The sequence below is a fragment of the Pongo abelii genome, chromosome 2 (assembly GCF_028885655.2).
Source record: "Pongo abelii isolate AG06213 chromosome 2, NHGRI_mPonAbe1-v2.0_pri, whole genome shotgun sequence".
NCBI lineage: Eukaryota > Metazoa > Chordata > Mammalia > Primates > Hominidae > Pongo > Pongo abelii.
In genome coordinates, this window is record NC_085928.1 from 24,215,526 (window position 1) to 24,239,912 (window position 24,387).

The 24,387-nt window shown below is 39.7% G+C and overlaps 2 protein-coding genes across 4 annotated transcripts in view; both read right to left on the minus strand.

Annotated features, from left to right (window-relative positions):
* Positions 1-24,387, minus strand: part of GRAMD1C (GRAM domain containing 1C) — a 106,673-nt gene that overhangs the window by 38,422 nt on the left and 43,864 nt on the right. For 2 of the 3 annotated variants that reach the window (XM_024244018.3, NM_001131897.2), the window contains 2 exon segments: positions 7,484-7,599; positions 4,293-4,425 (listed from right to left, as the gene is read on the minus strand). The exons of the other annotated variant lie outside the window; for it this stretch is intronic. In XM_024244018.3, the coding sequence (XP_024099786.3) occupies positions 4,293-4,425; positions 7,484-7,599 (249 nt within the window). 3 annotated transcript variants of the gene reach the window in all.
* On the minus strand, positions 21,705-24,384 carry LOC100456100 (CTD nuclear envelope phosphatase 1-like). The gene has a single exon (XM_054551507.2). The coding sequence runs from the start codon at positions 23,834-23,836 to the stop codon at positions 22,583-22,585; it is 1,254 nt and encodes a 417-aa protein (XP_054407482.2). The 5' UTR covers positions 23,837-24,384; the 3' UTR covers positions 21,705-22,582.

The following is a 24,387-nucleotide window of genomic DNA, read 5'->3' on the forward strand; positions in this document are numbered from 1 at the left end:
TCATCTCAAGGAAGAAAACTCACCCATCTCTCAAGACCTAACGGGGAAATGGAAAGAAAATGGAGAGATAAAAGTCACATATGAGTACAGTGGGAGAGAGATTAAAACAAATTAATTTCATAGCAAACTCATAATTAAAACACAATTGGCTTTGCTGCAAAGGGACTAAGAGATTAGGCATTAAAATGTATTTAATATATGATGCTATCTATACTTTCCAGGATGGTTTAATAAAGATGATGTCATCTCTACAATATATTTAATGTTAGGCATTAAAGTATGATGCTATTGCTATGTTAGTATTCAAGTAAAATAGTACTGTATTATAATCAAACTTAGTGGAATAGTACAAAAAGTCTACATAAACTATACAGCAGAATATTTTCGTGCATTTTCTGTATGTACACAGATGAAAGAGAGCACTTCACTTCCTGTCCCATGAGATCCTTGAGAAGCACTAAGTAGCAGAATCAGCTCCAGGGAGGATACAGGTTTCCATTGGCCACCCAAATAGCAGAATAACAACTGGGACCCAGGACACAATTTATTAAAGGATTATATTGCCCTAGTCAGAAGATTCATTCTTCAAGCAGAGATTATTGCTAAAATCAAGACTTGATTTATTTGGGAGTTCCACACTACAAAGCAACGTGCCTATTTAGCTAAACCAGGGACCCCTTAACAGATGCTAAGTAGAGTACATTTCTCTACAGCTCCACACTTACACTCCTCCTCTTGTTGCAAATTAAGTTTTATTTCCTACTATAAAGAATACAGATAGATATTTATAGGAAAAGTAAGAGTCACTATCTTTCAGTGGTTGGTATCTGGATGACTTTTATTTCTTTGTATACTCTACTGTATTTCATGAAGTTTTACAAAGAGTATTAATTCTATAACTTAAAAAACATATTTTCTTGGAAAAAAGTTATTTTTGACTTTTTGTTATTTCCAACTTTGTTAGAAGTGAAAATGAGGCAAAGCAAGTGACATATGATACTTGTAGATATCTGAGAATCTCATCATATGGATCTTGAATGCAAACAGAAAAAAAAAGGGCTAAACTTCTATACTACTTGTATTCTATAACCTGAAAACATCTATACTGAACACCAATGAATGTATGATCGATCTTAAAGCATTAAGTTATTCACTTCCCTTGCACCAGTAGTAAGTCACTAAGGGTCTCTAGATGAATAAGTTTTGCAAGAAACCCAAAACACAAAACCAGGCTAAGGTAGATGCATGACTGGTAAAAACAAGTTGATAACATGCTGGCCTTCCACATAAATATCTTTTCATTCAATGTTTTCCCAACATTTACTCAGAGGAGATACTGGAAGTTCCTTGGGGGAGGGTGGAAAAGGATCATTACTGATCACAGGCAGATTCACCCTCAATTATAACAGCTTATGGTTATTGGATACTTAATGTGTGTTAGGAACTATTCTAAGTACAGTCATACATTGCTTTGATGACAGGGATACGTTGTGAGAAATGTATCACTAGGTGATTTTATTGTTGTGCCAATGTCATAGAGTGTACTTAACAAATTTAGATGGTATAGCTTACTACACACCTAGGCTATATGGTATAGCTTATTGCTCCTGGTCTATAAACCTGGACAGCATGTTACTCTACTGAATACTGTAGGCAATATAACACAGTGGGAAGTACTTGGGTATCTAAACATATGTAAACATAGCAAAAGTACAGTAAAAACATGGTACAAAGGTTTAGAAAATGGTACACCTGTTTGTACCATGAATGGAGCTTACAGGACTGAGTTCTGTTGTTCTGGGTAAGTCAGTGAGTGAGAAGTGAGTGAATGTGAAGGCCTGGGACATTACTGAACACTACTGCAGACTTTATAAACATCGTACACTTAGGCTACAATAGATTTACAAAAAAATTTGTTTTTTCAATAATAAATTAAGTTTAGCTTACTGTAACATTTTTATTTTATGAACTTTTAAATTTTTTAAAACTTTTTGACTCTTGTAAAAATACTTAGGTTAAACCACAAACACACTGGACAGCTGTACAAAAATATTTTCTTTCTTTATATACTTATTCTAAAAGCTTTTTTCTATTTTTAATTTTTTCTTATTTTGTTATTTTTAATTTTTTTGTTAAAAATTAAGACACAAACACACACGTTAGCCTAGGCCTACACAGGATCAGGATCATGAATATCACTGCTTCCACCTTCACATTTTGTATCACTAGAAGGTCTTCAGGGAGAATAACATGCATGGAGCTGTCATCTCCTATGATAACAATATTTTCTTCTGGAATTCCACCTGAAGGACCTGGCTGAGGCTGTTTCAAAGTTAATTTTTTTTGTATATAGAAGTAGAAAGAGTATACTCTAAAATAATGATTTATTATTTTATTATCAAGTATTATATACTTATATAATTGTATGTGCTATACCTTTACAGGCCTGGAAGCACAGGTTTGTTTACACCAGCATCACCACAAACATGTGAGCAACGTATTGCATTACCATGTTATGATGGAACCTCACTAGGCAAAGGAATTTTTCAGCTCCCTTAAAATGTTATGGGACTGGCCGGTCGCAGTGGCTCACACTTGTAATCCCAGCACTTTGGGAGGCTTAGGCAGGTGGATCACCTGAGGTTAGGCATTCGAGACCAGCCTGGCCAACATGGGGAAACCCCATCTCTACTAAAAATATTAAAAATTAGCCAGGCATAGTGGTGGATGCCTGTAATCCCAGCTACTCAGGAGGCTGAGCCAGGAGAATTGCTTGAACCTGGGAGGCAGAGGCTGCAGTGAGCTGAGATCACACCACTGCACTCCAGCCTGGGCAACAAGAGCAAAACTCTGTATCAAAAAAAAAAAAAGTTATGAGACCACCACCACATATGCAGTTCATCACTGACCAAAACATTATACAGAGCATGACTGCCTTTTCATATATACTAATTCATTTAACTCTTATTAAAAAAGACCTTATAAAGTATAATCCTCACTTTACAGTTGAGAAAAGAAAAACTTAAGTAATTAACGTATACAGTTAGCAAGTGGCAGATGTAAGATTTGAAGCCAAAGCCCTGCTCTAAATAAAGGAATTCAGCTCTGCCCCCAAACTTGCATCCCCAATCAGCAGAACAAAAGCTCTGCAGTAGGAGCACTCCTAGTACTCAGAATATGGTCTCTAAATACCATTCTTCACTAAGAAAATCTATGGCTTATTAAGAAAATGGTCTGGGGCAGAAAACATACAAAATGTGCTTAGAAGATATTGTTGTGCCAGAAAGAAAAGACACCATTAAAGATACTGGTCATTTCAAAAGGCCAAAGGAACCAACTTGAAGGGGCTCCCATTGGCAGAGGGAGCAAACTGAGAATCAAATAATGACTGCAAGTGATTGAAGCACATTGGAATAAAAAACTGAAGTGTTGGCCAGGCATGGTGGCTCATGCCTGTGATCCCAGCACTTTGAGAGGCCAAGGCGGGTGGATCATGAGGTCAGGGGTTCGAGACCAGCCTAGCCAACATGATGAAACCCCATCTCTACTAAAGATACAAAAAAATTACCCAGGCGTGGTGGCACGTGCCTGTAATCTGAGCTACTTGGGAGGCTGAGGCAGGAGAATTGCTTGAACCCAGGGGGCGGAGGTTGCAGTGAGCCGAGATCATGCCATTGCACTCCAGCCTGGGCAACAGGGCAGACTCATCTCAAAAAAATCCAAAAAACTAAAAACAAAAAACTGATGTGCTTACAATGATACTTGAGAAAATAAAGGAAGAAATTAAGTAATTGGGTATAATGCCTAGTAGTTAACTGGACCTGCCTGCTTAAAAAGCTTAAAAAGCAGCTATTGTTACTCAAGCATGCTGCTCAGGGGCTCATCTCTCCCTTCAAAACAGATTCTTTCTCCATGCTGTTCCCTTCTGTGAAAGAAAGAAAGAAAAAAAAATAACAGATTCTTTCCAGCACACACAGTACTTACCCTGGGGAAAATTCTGCTCTTACAAATTTCTCCATCTTATTATTCTTTTAATGATATTTATCCCCCTACAGACTGATGCCCAGGTAAAACTGCTCAGTAGCTCTGCTTTTTATATAGCTCTGAACAAAACCACATATTTTCCCACATAATCTCTGCTACTTAACAGACTTTAAATTTTTTTCCTAAAATAAGGTAGGAGCCTGATATCTTATTTTTAACATTTTGTATACTGTATCCTTATTTATCTTGTATTCTGATTAGGACATGACAGTACCAGATATATTTTAAAAGGGATATCATATACTAACTCCTTTTGATGAATTTCCATCGAATGACTCTGTTTCTGAAACCCGACTAATTGATTCACTGGTAAAACTGATTGACTTGGATAATTTTTCATCTCTCTCCCCAGAGTCATCCAAGCTGCTTCTTCCTGGACTTCTGTAAGAAACACATCATTATAGAAATATAAGGTCACCGCCACACAAATAAATGATTTGGTCTCCTCATTGAGGTCATTTCCTATGATAAAACAGTTTGATAATAAATGGACTACTGTAATATAACAAATAAATGTTTACTTATAACAAGGCTATCTTCTTAAATTACACGCAAGTTGATATCATTTCTGAAAACAAGATACACTCACATGAGATTCTATAAATCTCAAAAACATTAAAAAATTAACAAAGTACAAATGGCCGTAACAGTAACTAATCAAATGAAAACTGCTCCTTTAAATTTCATTTGTGTACAACCACAAAGCTTGGACAGGTACACAGTAGATGTTTGAGTTAGATACTACACCGCACAAGAAGGCAGTTTTATATCTCCTTCCTTCTGACTCAGTCTCAGCTGAAATGGCGAAGCCCTCCCAGAAGTGGACGCTCAAGATGTCTGAGCCTAAGCCCATTGGCCACTCCCGCCTCCTCACTCTTCCCAGCTCCAAGAACAAGGTTTAAGAAACAGCTGTCAAATGGTCATATGGCCAAGACTATAATAAATGTCCTGGGATCTGCTTTCCCTTTCTCAAGGAGCAAAAAGAAAGGAAAACCTATTAAATACAATGGGAGCACAACTGATCTAATTTCCAGTGCTCAACAGGATGGAGGTGAGATGTGGAAAAAACAGAGAGGAAGGGAGGAGGAAGAAGGAAGGAGAGATTGCAAATAAAGAGGAAGAAGATGGAAGAACCGAGGAAATAAAGGTTTGAAACAGATATGCTTCTTTCAGAGACTGAAGAACAGGAAAAGAAGTAGAAGAGAGAATGAGGATCCTGCCACACACTTTCTTAGAAAGCATTCAGGCTGGCAGGGCATGATGGCTCACGCCTGTAATCCCAACACTTTGAGAGGCCGAGGTGGGCTGATCATGAGGTCGAGAGATCGAGACCATCCTGGCCAACATGGTGAAATGCCGTCTCTACTAAAAAAAAAAAAAAAAAAAAAAAAAGCAAAAATTAGCTGGGCGTGGTGGCACACACCTGAAGTCTCAGCTACTTGGGAGGCTGAGGCAGAAGACTCGCTTGAACCCGGGAGGCAGAGGTTGCAGTGAGCCAAGATCACGCCAGTGCACTCCAGCCTGGTGACAGGGTGAGACTCCATCTCCAAAAAAAAAAAAAAAAAAAGAAAAGAAAAGAAAAGAAAAAAAGAAAGCATTCAGGCCAGGCACAGTGGCTGACACCTGTAATCCCAGCACTTTGGGAGGCCGAGGTGGGGTGGACCACTTAAGGTCAGAAGTTCAAGACCAGCCTCGTCAACATGGCAAAATCTCTACTGAAAATACAAAAAGTAGCCAGGCGTGGTGGTGGGCACCGTAATCCCAGCTACTTGGGAGGCTGAGGCAGGAGAATCGCTTGAAATTAAATAACAATTAATTAAATCGCTTGAACCCAGGAGGCGGAGGTTGCAGTGAGCCAAGATTGCACCACTGTGCCCCAGCCTGGGTGACAGAGTGAGACTCCGTCTCAAAAAAAAAAAAAAAAAAAAAAAAAAAAAAGAAAGCATTCAATCACCAGAAGAAAACAGCAGCTAGTCAAAAATATTCTTTCTTTCCTCGAAGACTAGAAACTTTTTGAGCTGGCAAGGACCTTAAAGATAATCTAGTTCAGCTGCATCATTTCATAGACAAGCAAACTGAGAATCAAAAAAATGAAAAGATTTGCCTGAGGTTGCTCAGCTGTTTGGTGACCCTAACTAAGATCCAGATCCTGTTTACCATAATCCAAGGCTCTTTGCATTAGAGTAATTGCTTTTCTATCCAAATCCAGAGCTGACAAGAGGCTACTAAACTTCTCAAGGAGAGCAATACAATGGAAATTTTTAACTTTACAGAAAGCTAATAAAATATACATGTGCAACCATGTAAAAAAGCCTATAAAATATTGATGCTAAGCTGAAAAGATATAAATTGGATCAGCATAAGTAGATTACCTAGATGAGTAAAATTTCTGCACATACTTTGAGACTTTCAAAATATTTCCATTTTAAGATTTGCTATAGAATTTCTAAATAACAGCTTTTAAGATATAATCCACACACCACAAAATTCACTTCATGTAAAGTGTACAATTCAGTGGGTTACAGAGTTGGGCAATCATCACCACTAACTAATTGTAGAACATTGTCATCACCCCAACAAAGAAATGCTGTCCCCACTTGGAGTCACTCCCCATTGTCCCTTCCTATCAGCTCCTGGCAACTACCATTTACTTTCTGACTCTGTAAATTTACCAATTCTAGACTCCATTTCACACACATGGAATCATAAAATATATGGCCTTTTGTGACTGGCTTTTTTCACTCAGCATAATGTTTGCTATAGAATTTTAATGTATTCTTCTTAATTGTTTTTATTGCTAACAGCCTCAATTTCCATTGGACATAATGCACTTTTACTTGTAGGGGTTAATAAAAATGTCCACTCTTCTAAATGAATCCTCATCAGTCAAAAATAGTCTCTCTGTACTCTTAATTTCTTTATCACATTATCTGTTACTCTGTTATGACTCTTACCATTATCGACCTTGTATTACAATTATTTGCATTCCACGATAGGCTATATGCTCCTTCCATTAATGTATTCAATATTTATGGAGTGCCAACAACATGCTAAGCACTATGTTAGGGAATTCCTGAGGAAAAATCGTATTATTGTATCCTTCAAAACACCTACCATATAATTTACTTTATTGTCATCTATAAACTCAGAGATTTCACTAGGTACTTCTCCAGATCCTTAATAAACAAGCTTACTAAAACCAGACTTTAAGTCTACCCTAAGTGACATAGCTAACATTTCCTTATATATCTCATATGTGCTTACCTATTTAGCAGACTATTCTCTGTCCCCACCTTTCACCCCATTCCACCACAGAGAACAAAGGGGCAAATGGCAGCCAAAGATAAATTACTAGAAATTCAGAATTAGTCGAATGTAAAATAATTCTGCTCTGATTAATAATTGATAAACTTTGACATTTCAAAACATTTTGCTGTACCTTGGCTGCACATCCTCAATCGACAGTGACAAGTTTTCCATCTCCTCAGCATTTAAACCTAGCTCAGTGCCATAGTTCTGCTGGAGCAGTTGCCAGAATTCCTGTCTAGTCAGGCTCTAAAATGACAGAAAAATTACACTGAGCATTGGAAAATATAAAATATAATATCACAGTGATTCAAAACATGAGTTTTGAAGTCAAAAATGACCTGTTGTGCAAAGACTAGATTTGGGGCTTTGGTAGTTATTTGACCTTTCTGTACCTCCATTTTCCATATCTATAAAAATGGGTTAATAAAAGCTACCTGACAGAGTTCATAAGAGGAATACATAAAATGATTTTAAAGTACATATTATAATAACTACTGTAAATGGGAGGTTAAAAATGTTTTAAATTTCCTTTCTGTAAAATAATTTGTTCAGGCCAGGCACGGTGGCTCACGCCTGTAATCCCAGCACTTTGGGAGGCTGAGGTGGGCAGATCACAAGGTCAAGAGATTGAGACCATCCTGGCCAACATGGTGAAACCTGGTCTCCACTAAAAAAAAAAAATACAAAAATTGGCTGGGCATGGTGGCGCACACCTATAGTCCCAGCTATTCAGGAGGCTGAGGCAGGAGAATCGATTGAACCCAGGAGGCGGAGGTTGCAGTGAGCCAAGATTGCACCACTGCACTCCAGCCTGGGTGACAGAGCGAGACTCCATCTCAAAATAATAATAATAATAATAATAATAATTTGTTCATACTTTCTCGTAATTACTGATCTGCAGTTTGTTTGCTTGTTTTTGAGATGGAGTCTCACTGTGCCACCCAGGCTGGAGTGCAGTGGTATGATCTCAGCTCACTGCAACCTTCACCTCCCACGTTCAAGCGATTCTCCTACCTCAGCCTCCCTAGTGGCTGGGATTACAGGTGTGCACCACCACACCCGGCTAATTTTTGTATTTTTAGTAGAGACGGGGTTTCACCATGTTGGCCAGGCTGGTCTGGAACTCCTGACCTCAAATGATCCACCCTCCTCAGCCTCCCAAAATGCTGATATTATAGGCGTGAGCCACGGTGCCTAGCCTCTGATCTTCAGTTTAGTTCTGCAATCTAACCAGTCTACCACGACCACTGAATCACCATTCAGCCCTGTTAGCTTAGAACCTGTCCTGTTAATTCATAATGTATCTGAATATTTTAACCACTTTAAAAATCTTATATATCAATAAATTTTAAACTACATTTTCCTAATATATAAAATGCAAGAGTCTAGACTTCAGAATTTTTCCTTCGATTTATCTTTAATAAAGTCCAGCTTGTTCTTTCTTTGTAGGCAGCATATCTACTTTGAAATCATCAAATACAATAAATTCACACATTACCTAGCAAAACAAAAACAGTATTATTATGATTTAGGATAATGGCCTCCAGTTGAAAAATAAAATTAAATAACAATATTATGATAACCAATGATCTGATGTCTAAAAACATTACAGATAGTTAATTACCTGCTTAAGCAAGGTGTAAGGAAGTAGCATAACACTTGAAGCAATTGTTAGTAAGATAATCTCTCTCATTCATTCAACAGATATTTATTTAGTACCTAACAAATGTGCATTACTGCACTAGATGCTAAGGAGAATAAACATAAAAACATAATGTAGAAGTTAAGCTCCTGGCCCTCAAACAACTTTTAATATAGTTGAAGAGACATGGGATGTTCTTAAGTTATATGACAAGATATAATATGATCATGCACTAAAGTACTGGTAGAGTCAACATGATACAAAAGTCTAAAGGAAGGAAATAGGACTGTGGATTAGTGTGATCAGATAAAGCTTCACATTGGAGAAGTGTTTTCAGCTGAGATAAAGGAAGAATATGGGGAAATGGAGAAATGGGAAAAGTTGAAGAGACGGAAACCAACTAAAAATACAGAATAAATACATGAACATAAGTAACATTTGTTTTGAAGTCAGTAGTCTATCAGCCTAACTGAAATAAAAATTTTAAGTTGAGAAATAGTAGAGATCAATATAGACTTGATGGGGCCAAAACACAGATGCCTTGAATTCCTCCCCAGTGTTCCCTACAACAAATACCACTTCCTTTTTCTTCCTCCTTTTTTCTTCTCTGTCTAGTAACTATGGCATCTTTGTCTGTTATGTTACACTAGATGACCTTCATTACACTTCACGGACCTTCAAAGATATTAAGAACAAAATGTCTGCACTTTAGACCACTAGTTCCCAATCTGCTGTGCCCAGATTACCAGGATTCCACAAGAGCAGATGATGAAAATTCAGATATTATCATCAGATATTATCAGATAATATTTCAAAAAGTCAAAAATATCCAATTATCTAAAGTAAAGCTATTTAAGTTAAGTGAAATGGCAAGCCTCTGGTTTGAGCTGAACTATATTAACCTACAATGGATAACACACGCTGATAAATTCTCACTGGGAATAATATATATCTAAGAAGTAGTGATGTTTTAATATTTATTATTTAATGTATACCCCTTATTTGGTAGACAAAGTCTTTGGAAGCACAGTGTCCATAGAAAAAAACATAAAAAGGACGATTAGTGGTAGAGAAAATTAAGAAACCACTGTCCTTGATATTAAAGGAACATACACATTTATTTTCTGACTTCCACTCCAAATGAGTCATTTGTTGTGAACTTTTTTCACGATAATAACTCACACTACTAATTAACTCATTCTTCCAAAGAAATTATCTTTGAAATATTTTAGTGTCATACTAGGATGGTTAACTTTATAATGAGAAGCAAGCAATATTTCAATATACTTGTGTAAGATTAATCTTTTATAAAAACTTTTCTTAAATAATAGATATCAAACAATTCCAAAGGCAGACTAAAGCAAAAAGATAAACCAATGATGAATACTCAGGCAGCTTCCTAACAGCAAAAGAAATGAAACTTATTAGTAAAATACTAACAACAAAAATGTAATTTTATTTGACTACATAAATGTTTTAAATATTGTATTAAATACTAGCAGGAAGTTAATAGCAGGGTAATCGCAATATACTTTTCAAGCTAGTAATTTAATATATATAAGAGGTTAATGGAAAACAAAATAGAACTCATTTAATTCACCATCTTGTAGATTTGCCAATTTGTTAAAAATGACGTTTTCTACAAAGTTGTCCAGTTTTCATAAAAATGTGGTTATTTACAGCCATGTTGAACATTCAAACATTCAAACATATGCCCAGCCTGATATTCATAATTCTTTCCATAATCAGCAGCAAAACATATGCCCAGCCTGATATTCATAATTCTTTCCATAATCAGCAGCAAAAACAATCTACCTTAGTAGTCTTCAAAACAACCTAAATTTTAAACACAAGCTGACCACCCACCTGCAAACCAAGGAGAGTCTCTCCCTTTCAGCCTACAGAGTAGTTTAACAAAATAAAGATGAACCAAGCAGTAATCAGATAAGGCTCAAAAGTCAGAAGATCAATTTCTGGCCCAGAAAGCTGTGTATTCTAAGTATGTTGCCGTCTCTATGCACAGCAGAGCTCCAGATATTAATGACAACTATGTAAAAATAATCACTGCTTCAATCTCAATTTTGCTATGAGAAGCTTTTCTAATGTAGTTTAAAGCACATTATCTGTCACTTCCTGGTTGTAGTACCAGCACTCTTTCCAAGGTTGCAGGTCAGAATGCAGAATTGGAAGTTATACCTCACTCTACAGGTTCCTAAGCCACTCCTACAAGAAGAAGATAGGTGTAAACAGGTTTTATTAAAGGGACAGCTCCTAATTTTCTCTGTTACGCACAGATTAGAAAAAACAAAATGAAAGTAAAAATATCTTGCTTATGCTAAATTGATGTAAAACAGCTACTGCAATATTATTTTAATAATATTTTATATTATTTAAAATTAACTATATTACAGGTTAATTTTTCTTCTCCATGCTAGTAATTTCTATGCAATTCTGGGAATGTCATGATTACTTCTTCATATACCACTTCTCCAGTACTGACATAGTATTCCTATCAGACTCTTGCATTAATCCTTTACAACAACCAAAGATTCTATCTCTGAGTGCTGTAAATGTAACGTAAGGAAATAGCAGGAAGAGCCAGCTGTTCAGGTGGAACAATTCTACTAAGCACCCGGCACATCTCTCATCACTGAAAGGTTTAAGGCACCATTTTGATTACTCAATAATTCTTTTCTTTGAAAATATTTCTGACTTTGGTGTATTTAGAATAATTCCCTGGCAGTGATCTGGACTATAATAGACAGTACAGTTTCATCTACTAATTCCTATTTATTTCTCAGAAGAAAATTTTTCTTCTAAATAAAGAAGCAAAATTTGCCCTAATTTCTACCTAGTCATTCCATTTAATTTAGTGATGCGTGTAAACAGATCAAAGACTACTTGATGAACTCCACAGATCAACCTTTTGAGGGATGCTAAAATCTCATCATTTTATACAATGGCAGAATGAGACAGAGTAGAGTGATGCTGAAAATACTACTCATTCAAATGAAGAAAGCCCACTGTGCGGGCAGCTTCCACTGTCTAAAAGGCAGTGCTTTTAGCATATTACGGTAGTTCTCATTGACTGAAATTGTAACTAAATATATTTATGATGGTGAACAAATAGCTATGAGAAAATATACATTAACTGTACCACAATTGATATTTATACACATTTTTGCTAAATATAAAAATCCTTATACCAAACCACTGCTATGTAGGGCAGAGCTAAATTTAGTAGGCTTCAGAGGGAAAAACAGAACCTAAAACTGAGCCCCAAGAAAGCTCAACACACAAACAGAAAATAGAGGAGTGGTCAGCAAAAAAAGATTCAGGGAAATACCAGAAAGGTAAGAGAAGATTCCAGAAAGAATGTCATGAAAGGCAAGGGAAGAAAGTATTTCAAAATAGAAGGAGTATACAGTGGTATCAAACGCTGCCAAAAGGTCAAGTAAGATGAGCACAGGATGAGCACATGTATGTCAAATGCAAGCATCCAGAGGAATGATGCAGCTTGCCAAATCAGTTCCCCATCACTTAAGCATGTGTGTATCATGAGAGTGAGGCAGGCAGAAGAGATACAGTGGGGAAGGAGGAAGCAGCCAGGTCATGAAGAGCCTTGTACGCCATGCCAAAGAACATGGATTTTACATTGTTGAAATATCAAAAGCCACCCAGCGGTTTCATATAGAAAAGTAACAAGTTCAGAATTATGATTTTAAAACACTACTATTTGACATCAACCTCAAAGACAGATCAGGTGTTAAAAAGAGATAAGAAGACATTGGTAATGGTTCAAGCTAGAAATGATGATGACCTTGGTGACCAACTAGACACGGCTGGCTGGCAAAGAGGCAAGAAAAAGGACACATCCAGGTTTCTGGCTTGGGTGACTGGGTAGAAGGCAGTGTGGCTCACTGACCAAGGGAAAATAGGTAGAGGAGTTCTGACAACCAAGAAGGTAAAAAAGAGGGAATGATATAATACAAACACTTCTATACTGCCATGCTATTACATAGCAAACGTGACAAATAGTTACCAATTTCACATTCATTTTTTTTCCAGGTAGGTCGGAATGTTGCATTTATTAGATTGATAGCACTACTGGAAAACTTTTGGAATTCCAGTAACTCCAAAAGGAATGATCTTTAGAGAGTGACATAAGGAAGAACAAGGGGATTTGATAATGTTGCACAGGCTAAAGGAGAAAGCTGGATGACACTCCTCCAAAAGGTCTCAGTGGCTGACATCGGCTTTGTAAACTGACCACTATTTAGAGAAAAGCCTCAGAGCTGTCACTATCCTAGAGTTGGCTCAGGGAGGCCAACTTAAATAAGCCACACTCACAAGCTGATACTAGCTCAGCTGGAAATACACTAATGCACGGTGGGGAAGATTCCTTTCTGGTGATCAGAAATCTTTTCTTCTATCGCCCAGAACACCTGAATACCTTGGAAGTCAGATTAGCAATCAGAAAGTGGCACAACAAGCATGGAATCAGAGCAAAAGTAGACAGCTTTAAGGGAAATTTTACTGTGACCTTGGTGGGGGATGATGATTCATCTCTGTCCAATCTCCATATGGTTCTCTACTGATCAAAGTCTGCCTCTGCAACTCTACTTTTCTGTCCTAAGTCCTAAGTTCTTGGCCTACGTCTGACCAAGTCCTCTTCAGACCGATATATTCTTTCTTTTTATACACTAATACTTTCAATCAACTGTTTTAAACCCTTTTTCCCCAACACACCTGAGGAATAGGACACCCTTCTGTCAGCCTTCTACTTAGTGATTCCCAAAATAGAAGCTAGAGTGACATGTATCAGAATTTAGACAGCATACATCTGTATACACTTAAAAAGCTCCCCTCATTACTTTACCCCTGAATCTAACATATGCTGTCTTCTTCTGCCATTTGGGAATAAGATGAAAAGCCATTCTGTCTCTTTAAGCCTTAAAATTCAAAATAAGTACAGATTTCTGCTCCATTAGACCCTGGATTGAAATATTCACTTTCAGAATATACTCTTACAGCCCCCATGTGCTGGCATGAGACCACTATTACCTTGCTAAGATAAAAACAGTACAGGCCGGTCGTGGTGGCTCACATCTGTAATCCCAGCACTTTGGGGGGCCAAGGCAGGTAGATCACCTGAGGTCAGGTGTTCAAGACCAGCCTGGCCAACATGGTGAAACCCCGCCTCTATGAAAAATACAAAAATTAGCTGGGTGTGGTGGCAAGCACCTGTAATCCCAGCTACTCAGGAGGCTGAGGCAGGAGAATCGCTTGAACCTAGGAGGCAGAAGTTGCAGTGAGCCAAGATCATGCCATTACACTCCAGCCTGGGCAACAGAGCAAGACTCTGTTTCAAAAAAAAACCAACAGTACAAAAGTAAATTTTCTGCATACATCCTGCCTATATTTCTAATATCTGTAATCCTAAATGCAATAATACAAGAATATCAGTAGGAATATGAAATAATTAATTGAGCCTCAATTTTAAAAATCTTTTAAATTTTAACCCTTGTTACTACTGATAAGCTTACATAGGAACCCTATTTTCTTAGTAATTCAAGTATATAGAAAATAACATTTATTTTGGCAAGTGAGGATGCTTTAGTGTTTCAAGATAATCATTTGTTCTCACCATATATACTGAAGGCTAAAGAAATTGAATTAAATATACATTGAACTTAGGGTGTGCCCTGAATGCTGTTTCTGAAATATTTCAGAGATGTCTGTGTTTTCCCACTATCCTTTGCCTTTTCCTTGAACTAAGAGAATTTATAATATCTTGTTAACAGTAGTAATTATTTGGACTCCAAATCATTGAAGTTCTACTAAGTTGAGTCATTCAAAAAGTATTTATTGAGCATCTGTTACACGTAATGTATAATTTATTGTCCAAACTGGCACACTTTTGAGAGTAAGGGAAACGCAATATTTACTTTGACAAAGGCCTAAACCCAGACAGTTTCAGACCGTACTTGGTAAACCAAACTGTATACCCAACCAGCTATGTGGTAAAGACTGAACTTGTCAGTGGACATACAACAGTGAACAAGACAGACATGGTCCTTGTCTTCAAGGGATTTATAGTTAAGCAAAGAGAACAGAAATAGAACAAAGAATTGTAACTGTAAGCATATTACAGAAATACAAAATGTTATAGGAAACTGAAAGAACGAACCTGACTTCAGGTTTATTAATGAGAACTACAGTGGGAATGAGAGGGTCACAACTTCCTGGCAGGAAGAACATTTGAAGACCTACTAAAAAAAAAAAAAAAAGCAGAACATTTAAGATGACAAAAATGAGACGGTATATTAAGATGTGGGTGGAGAGGTGGGAAGGGTCTTGATTATGTGGTCCCTATAGAGATTTTTAGATTTTTATTCCAAGGGCAATGGGTATTAAGCAGGAAGCAAAAATAAGCAAGCATTTTTTTTAAAAAAAGATAACTTTGGCTGTAGTACTGTTCAGGGTTCGACAAACTGTTTCTGTAAAGGGCCATATAGTAAATATTTTAGGCTTTTTAGGCCATATGGTCTCTGTCACAACTACTCAACTCTGCTGTTGTAGTGTGAAAGGCAGCCATAGAAATACATAAACAAATGAGCATGGCTGTGTTCCAATAAAACTTTATTTATGGACACTGAAATTTGAATTTCATATAATTGCCACATGTCATGAAATATTATTCTTTTTTTTCAGCCATTTAAAAATGTAAAACTAGTCATTGTGTGCAGACCATACAAAAACAAAGCAGGACTGTGCTTGGCTCCGGTATAGAACACGGATGGGGGCTGGCACAAATGAAGAAAAAGAGCTGAGGAGTGGAGTGGGAAGGGCCTAAAACTTATCTTGAACTATGACTGCACAGTTCTTTACAAAGACCAAGAAAACATCAATTGTTTGTATTAAAGAATGGTGCTGCCATTGTCCTCTGGCCCCACAAATCCCAGATATTCAATGTTCTGTCTAGAGAATGGGAGCTAAACTCACAGACTGTGAACTAAGCTGAAGTGCTATAAATTATGTCACGAATGACTGTAGTGACAGTTTAAACTCATGTCTAAACATGGATGACTTAATATTTCGCCAGGTCAAATATTAGAAATAAACTCTCCTTTCTGGAGCAATGTACCAAAGTAGTTTTTTATTTTTATTTTGTTTTGTTTTGAGATGGAGTCTCGCTCTGTCACCCAGACTGGAGTGCAGTGGCACCATCTCAGCTCACTGCAACCTCCACCTCCCAGGTTCAAGCGATTCTCCTGCCTCAGCCTCCTGAGTAGCTGGGACTACAAGTGCCTGTCACCATGCGCAGCTGATTTTTGTATTTTTAGTAGAGACAGGGTTTCACCATGTTGGCCAAGCTGGTCTCAAACTCCTAACCTCAGGTGGTCAGCCCACCTCAGCCTCCCAAAGGGCTAGGATTACAGGCGTAAGCACTGCACCTGGCCCAAAGTAGTCTTATGAAGAGAAAAAGATGGTTCTTTTAAAAACATTCTTTTTCAAAGGCAACATATTTGGCTCCAAGTCTTTCAGTCTTGTGGATTTATTTTACTGGAAAAATAAATAAAACAAATGCACACAAACATAATTTTACTATCATTTTATAGTACTTTAATGAAAAATCTACTTTCTAGATTAATTTGCTTTTTCAAAGGCCTTCTCATGCAAGAAGCAAGCAGAAGTAACACATACTTTTACTTAGATTCCATAATTACATGCAACACAAATATAATATTCTGAACTTAATTTTTTTTTTTTTTTTTTGAGACAGTGTCTTACTCTATCAACCAGGCTGGAGTGCAGTGGCACGGTCACAGCTCACTGCAGCCTCAACCTCCTGGGCTCAAGTGATCCTACTACCTCAGCCTTCTGTGTAGCTAGGACTATGGGCATGCACCACCACACCTAGCTAATTTTTTTTTAACTTTTTTTTTTTAGAAATGGGGTCTCTCTATGTTGCCCAGGCTGGTCTTGAACTGGTCTCAAGCAGTCCTCCCACCTCAGCCTCCCGAAGTGCTGGGATTACAAGCATGAGTCACCATGCTTGGCCAAAAATATTTTTAATATATATCAAATGTATTATTCAAATTACTTATAAAGTTGTTTTAATAGAATTTTGTAGTTATGCTGTATATTTTATGAGGGTTTTTTATCTTTTTTTAAGAGTATTACACGAGATCAAGAAATTTAACCAATGTGGCTTTATGACTTTAAAAAACTAAAAGGGAACTGAGGCTTACAAAATTATAGATAATACCAAGACTATACCAAGCACCTAGCACTGTGCCTGGCACCTAATACTTCATAAATGGGCGTTGCTATCATTGTTATTATAGATATTTACATGTTAAAAATTGTTCTGGTTGAATTCTACAGTGCTTAAAATTCCATTTAGGATAGTTTTGAAACTGAGATCTCATCTTCAACTTTAAATAAGTTCTGTATAGTAGTTCACACATAATATATGCTTAAACATTTTTGTCTTCTTGTAGAGCAGAAACGGACGCCATTCTGTTTATTAAAATGAGAATATAGTGTCCACTTGAAATAGAGTTGCATATTCAACATTAAAGATAACCAAATGATCCAAAGATTTAAAAGGTATAACTACTGTGAAGATGGTGATACCTCTGTATGTATACATCAGAAACACAGATAATATCAAGATCTTTTCAAAGAAAGGTAAATTTTACTTCCAGCCAGTAAATGCAGTGTTTCTTGGCTATGGTGGGTGGCCTCCAGTATTCGGGAATTCCATTTCTTCTTCTCACTTCAGAGAGCTTTCTTCTTCATTAAAGTGAAGAACTCAGTTTCTCTCTTGGCTCATCTGTAAACCTGAACTTTATCACTTCCCTGGAGATATTTGTTTTTATAAGGACATATCCCAACTCACATGTGTGTGATAAGCGCAAATGTGATTTTGGAAGGACATTCAATACAGTATATAACCAAGCATAGGCTGCGATAAGTCGCTGGTGCCTTGCCAGAATGAGAGAATGCACCTCATGGATTCTGAGCACTCAACAAGTTGGTATTTGGAGGTGGGGTAGCCAGGTCCCTACGGCAACACTGAAGTTTTCAGCTAGTGCTAAAATAGAGCACCCCACGGTAATGACAATGAATCTAAAAGTGACCAGCCTGCAGTGGGTGAAGGAGGCTTCCTTGCCAAAGTGCAACCTGGAAGGGCAGCGTAGAGCTGAATTGAGAGCAGCACACAGCTATGCATTGCTCCACGCCCTTGTAGTAGACGCCGTGCACTGCAGGACCTGCTGCCCGTGGATCTGCCCTGTGAGCATCACCCAGGTCAGGAGCAAGGGCATGTGGCTCTGGTAAAGCAGGGCACCCAAACACCCACAGACACTCAGCAGGGGCTTGGACTTGGGGCTTCCAAGCTAGTCACTTCTATTCCTTTACCATGGGTCAGAGAGACTGGGCTTGGCAAGCCCCCTCACCCACACCCGCTTTTCTCCTCTGTCCCTTCCCCATCTCAGACTTGTAGGCTACTTCTCCAAGGGTCCCCACTCCAGCACAGTGAAAGCATTTGATTTGGGCACTGCTTATGAGAGCCTGTCCTCACCCGTTGAGTTCAAAAGGCCATTCAACATAAAGACCTCTGGAGGCCAAAATGTGTCCACTTCAGGGAGGTGCTTAGCTGGGGAGTAGGGAGGAGAAGAGGCTAAGTTCCCACCTGCCAGCTTCAAAGAAAGAACCTTTCTTGTCTGGGCGGAGGCTCACACCAGTAATCCCAGTACTTTGGGAGGCCGAGGCGGGCAGATCACCTGAGGTCGGGAGTTTGAGACCAGCCTGACCAACATGGAGAAACCCTGTCTCTACTAAAAATACAAAATTAGCCAGGCTCAGTGGCGCATGCTTGTAATCTCAGCTACTCGGGAGGCTGAGGCAGGAGAATCACTTGAACCTAGGAGACAGAGGTTGCAGTGAGCCGAGATCGCCATTGCACTCTAGCCTGGGCAACAAGAGCAAAACTCCATTTAGAAAAAAAAAAAGAGGTTTTCTTATCTGCAGGAAATCTCTACTGTTCCCCTTAAACCATTTCTTTTAACAGCAGCTTTACTGTGCTATAATTCACATACCAGAAAATTCATCCCTCTAAGTGTACAATTCAGGCGGTTTTCACATATCCAAAGTTAAACAACCATCACCGCTAATTTCAGGACATGTTGTCAACCCAGAAAGATACCTGACTCCATCAGCTGTCACTTCTCATTACTCCCTCCTCCAGGCAATAACTTTACTATTTCTGTTTCTATGAACTTGCCTATTCTAAACATTTCATAAGAACAGAATCCTACAGTATGTGTTCTTTTGTGACTGGCGTCTTTCACTTAGCATTATGTTTTCAAGGCTCATCCATGTTGTAGCATGTATCAGTACTTCACTACATTTTATTACTGAATGATATTCCACTGTGTGGATATACTTTTTTTTTTAGGAGTTTTGCTCTTACTGCCCAGGCTGGAGTGCAATAGCGCGATTTCGGCTCACTGCAACCTCTGCCTCCCGGGTTCAAGTGATTCTCTCCTGCTTCAGCCTCCTGAGTAGCTGGGATTACAGGCATGTGCCACCGCGCCCGGCTAATTTGTATTTTTAGTATAGATGGGGTTTCTTCCATATTGGTCAGGCTGGTCTCGAACTCCCGACCTCAGGTGACCTGTCCGCCTCAGCCTCCCAAAGTCTGGGATTACAGGCATGAGCCACCACACCAGGCCATACATTTTATTTATACATTAATCACTTGATGGACATTTGGATTGTTTCTACTTTTTGGCTACTATGAATAATAAATGCTGCTATAAACGTTGGGGTACAAGTTTTTGTAAGAACAGATCTATGGTAAACATTTTGAGGAGCTGCCAAACTGTTTTTCAAAGTGGCTGCATCATTACAATCTTTCCAACAATGTACTTGAGGGATCCACTTTCTCCACATCCTCAACAGCATTTGTATTTAAAAAAAATTTTTTTCAGCTTTACTGAAGTATAATTAACAAATAGGAATGGTACATATTTAAGGTATACAACTTGATGTTTTGATATGCATATACATTGTGGTCGCCACAATCAGGTTAATTAACATATCCATTACCTCATGTAGTTATCATTTGCTTGCCTTCTTTCTTTTTTTGTACTGGTGAAAAAACTTAAGATATACTCTCTTAGCAAATTTCAAGTATACAACATAGTATTGTTAACTGTAGTCAGCACGGTGCACATTTGATCTCCAGTACTCATTCATCTTGCATAAATGAAACTTTGTATCCTTTAACCAACATCTCCCCATTTCTTCCTACCCGTGGCAACTACCACTTTACTCTCTGCTTTGAGTTCAACTTGTATAAATTCTACTTGATAATGGTATATAACCTTTTCATATGTTGCTGGATTTGATTTGCTAATATTTTGTTGAGGATTTTTGTGTCATTGTTCATAAGGGATACTGGTCCAGAGTTTTCTTGTGGTGATGTCTGGTTTTGGTATCAAGGTAATACTGTACTCATAGATCAAGTTGTGAAGTGTTCCCTCTATTTTTAGAATACTAGGTGAAGGACAGGTGTTACTTCTACTGTAAACAGTTGGTTCACCAATGAAGCCACCTGGGCCTGGGCTTTTTCTTTGTGGTAGGTTCTTTATCATTAATTCAATCTCTTTTCTTGTTATAGGTCTATTCAAATTCTCTATTTCTACTTGAGTCAGTTTTAGTAGTTTGTGACTTTCTAAGTACTTATCCATTTCATTTAGAGTAAATAATTTGTTGGCATACAATTATTCATAATATTTCCCTATAATTTTCTTATTTTTATAAGTTTAGTAGTATTGTCACCACTTTCAGTCCTAAATTTTACAATTTTAGTCTTCTTTTTTTCTTGGTTGATCTAGCTAAAGGTTTGTCAATTTTCTTTCTTTTTTTTTTTTTTGGAGACAGAGTCTTGCACTTTCACCCAGGCTGGAGTGCAGTGGCGCGATCTCAGCTCACTGCAAGCTCCGCCTCCCGGGTTCACACCATTCTCCTGCCTCAGCCTCCCGAGTAGCTGGGACTACAGGTGCCCACCACCACGCCCAGCTAATTTTTTGTATTTTTAGTAGAGACGGGGTTTCACCATGTTAGCCAGGATGATCTTGATCTCCTGACCTCGTGACCCACCCACCTCGGCCTCCCAAAGTGCTAGGATTACAGGCATGAGCCACGGTGCCCGGCCTCATTTTTTATAAAGAAGCAACTTTTGGGCTGGGTGCGGTGGCTCACACCTGCAGTCCCAGCACTTTGGGAGGCCAAGGTGGGTGAAACACCAGAGGTCAGGAGTTAGAGGCCAGCCTGACCAATATGGTGAAACCCCACCTCTACCAAAAATACCAAAAATTAGCCGGGTGTGGTGGCAGGAGCCTGTAGTCCCAGCTACTTGGGAGACTGAGGCAGGAGAATCGCTTGCACCTGTGAGATGGAGGTTGTGGTGAGCTGAGATTGTGCCACCACTGTACTCCAGCCTGGGCGACAGAGTGAGACTCTGTCCCCCCCAAAAAAAAAAACTAAAAGGCTGGGCGCGGTGGCTCATGCCTGTAATCCCAGCACTTTGAGAGGCCAAGGCAGGCGGATCACGAGATCAGGAGATCAAGACCATCCTGGCCAACATGGTGAAACCCCATCTCTACTAAAAATACAAAAATTAGCTGGGCGTGGTGACGCATGCCTATAATCCCAGCTACTCAGGAGGCTGAGGCAGGAGAATCCCTTGAACCAGGGAGTTGGAGGTTGCAGTGAGCTGAGATCGGGCCACAGCACTCTAGCCTGGTGACAGAGCGAGACTCCATCTCAAAAAAAAAAAAAAAAGGAAAAAGTTTTGGTTCTGTTGTCTATTTTTCTATTCTTTACTTCATTCATTTCTGTTATAATCTTTATTATTTCCTTGCTTCTTCTTGCTTTGCATTTAGTTTGCTGTCCTTTTTCTAATTTCTTTTTTTTTTTTCAAAGTTATAATGCGTGGTTTAAAAGAGAAGAAAGGAAAAAAGACACAAAGCTGGTTACAGGTCTGAGGGAGTCTAAAGAGAGAAAAATAGAAGGAGAGTAAAGGGGGGAGAAATTTAGGGAAAATCCAGTGGCCCAAAATCCCAGTATCCCACCCACAGCCCAGCCCTTGGAGCAGGAGTGAAGAATTAGATCAGTTTTGTACAAGAGTTTAAAAAAAAAATCAAATCACAACAAAGCTGACTTGGCTTCTCTTTGAGCCTCCTAGATCACCGTATGTCTGTCACTCTGGCCAGTCCTACCTCTTCACAAACACTGATTCGACTCTCCTATGCTTCCGCCTGTGTCCCACCCAGTCTGGGGTTTCCATGGAGTGTGAACATGAAGTTAAGAATGAGGCTGCTTCAGAGCCCCCTGCCCATGTGTCCATCCAGACTCCAAGTGGAGTGTAGGGCTCCCGGGGCAGAGGGGTAGGAGGGGCAGACCCTGCCCACGCAGTACTCACATTGGACAGGGCATCAGACGGCATCCCAAGGGCTCGCCCTCCCTTTCCCCACCCCAACCCCAACTCAGGTGGAGGGGGAGCAGCTGTCACCAGAGCCGATGTTGGTGAAGGTTTCGGCTCAGCACGGAACGAACGTCAGCGGTGAACCTGAGGGCATCCTGCATCGGGAGCTGGTTGAGAAGGGCTGTGTCGCTGGGGTCACTGAACCAGGATTTGATGGGGATGGCATTGTCTGGACAGCTCCTGTAAGCCCCTGGGGAGTTATCCAGGATCACAATGCTGGAGAGGTCACTGTGGACCACAGAGAGGTCCTTGATGTAGCTGCTCAACTCCAAAGTGCAGTGCTGTCTGTAATATCTCCTCTTAAGAATGCTTCTGCTATTGTCCAGTTTACCTGCCACAGCAGAGCCATAGATCTCCATGCTTGCTGTAAACACCACCAGCTCGTACCACTGGCTCACCACTTCCAGGAAGAAATCCACATGGGGCCTCTTACGTACAAAAAACCGGACAGGATGTTTGTCTATTACCACCTTGAGGATGAAGTCAGGAGGCTTACCAGGCCGGACTGTGGGCCTCAGGACCCCATCATGGTGGGAGTGAATAAGTGTCTCATCCAGATCCAGCACCAGGATCTTCCTCTTCACCTGGGCTAGCCGATTCCGGGACACAGGAGATAAGGGGAGGATATCATATCGAACAGTTTGGTACTGAATTACCGTGCGGATCTGCCCCCGCAAAAGGTAAATGGAGAAGCTCCAGAGCTTGGAGGCGAAGGCCACGAACGTGCGCAGCCCAGCAGACTGCGTCCGCATCATTTGGATGACCCCGGCACCGCCGGCACCAGGGCCCCTGCGGCCCAGCTCTGCCAGCCCCCCGCCGAAGGGAGAGGGAACGGGGCCCCCGAGTGGCAGGAGAGAATGCAGAGAGGGGCACGGAGCGGGCGGCTCAGAAAGCCACCCCTGGCAAGGGGAAAGCCCAGCGGAACGGGGAGCTGGGGGACAGGCGTGGGCAGCCCGCGGGGGCCCACATGGGCTGGGAGTGGCACCGACGCCTTTGGGGAGGTTGCGGGCCGAGACAGGTCGGGCTAGGATGGGGTCCTCCGAGACCAGGAGGAAAGAGGAAGGATAACTGGAGGAGGGCGCAGCGGGGGAGGGGGCTAGGGAAAAAGGAGGAAGGGAAAAGGGAGGGAGGGGGAAGGGGGGAAAGCGGAGAGTGGTCCACTGCGCCTCTAATTTCTTTTTTTTTTCTTTTTTTTGAGACAGAGTCTCGCTGTCGCCGAGGCTGGAGTGCAGTTGGTGTGATCTCAGCTCACTGCAAGCTCCACCTCCCGGGTTCATGCCATTCTCCTGCCTCAGCCTCCCGAGTAGCTGGGACTACAGGTAAGCGTCACCACACCCAGCTAATTTTTGTATTTTTTGTAGAGACAGGGTTTTGCTGTGTTACCCAGGGTCGTCTCAAACTCTTGGGCTCAAGCAATCCACTCACATCAGACTCCCAAAGTGCTAAGATTACAGGTATGAGCCACTGTTCCTGGCTTGGTTCATGTATTTTTTCATTCTGCCTATCTCTGCCCTTTGGTTGCAGTGTTTAATCCACTTATGTTTAATGGCTATTTTGCTGTTTGTTTTCTATATGTCCTGTGTCATCTTTGTCCCTATGTGCCACCATTACTGCTTTCCTATATGTTAAAAACATATTTTCTAGTGTATCATTTTAATTCCTTTGCTGTTTATTTTTTATTTTTTATTTTTATTTATTTTCTTGGTGATTATCCTGGGGATTATAATTAACATCTTAACTTGTAACTATAGATCTTGCTTTGATTGAAGTTTCTACTTAGAATTTCAATTATCTAGTCAAATTTAGTTAAGAAAAATAAAAAGGAGCT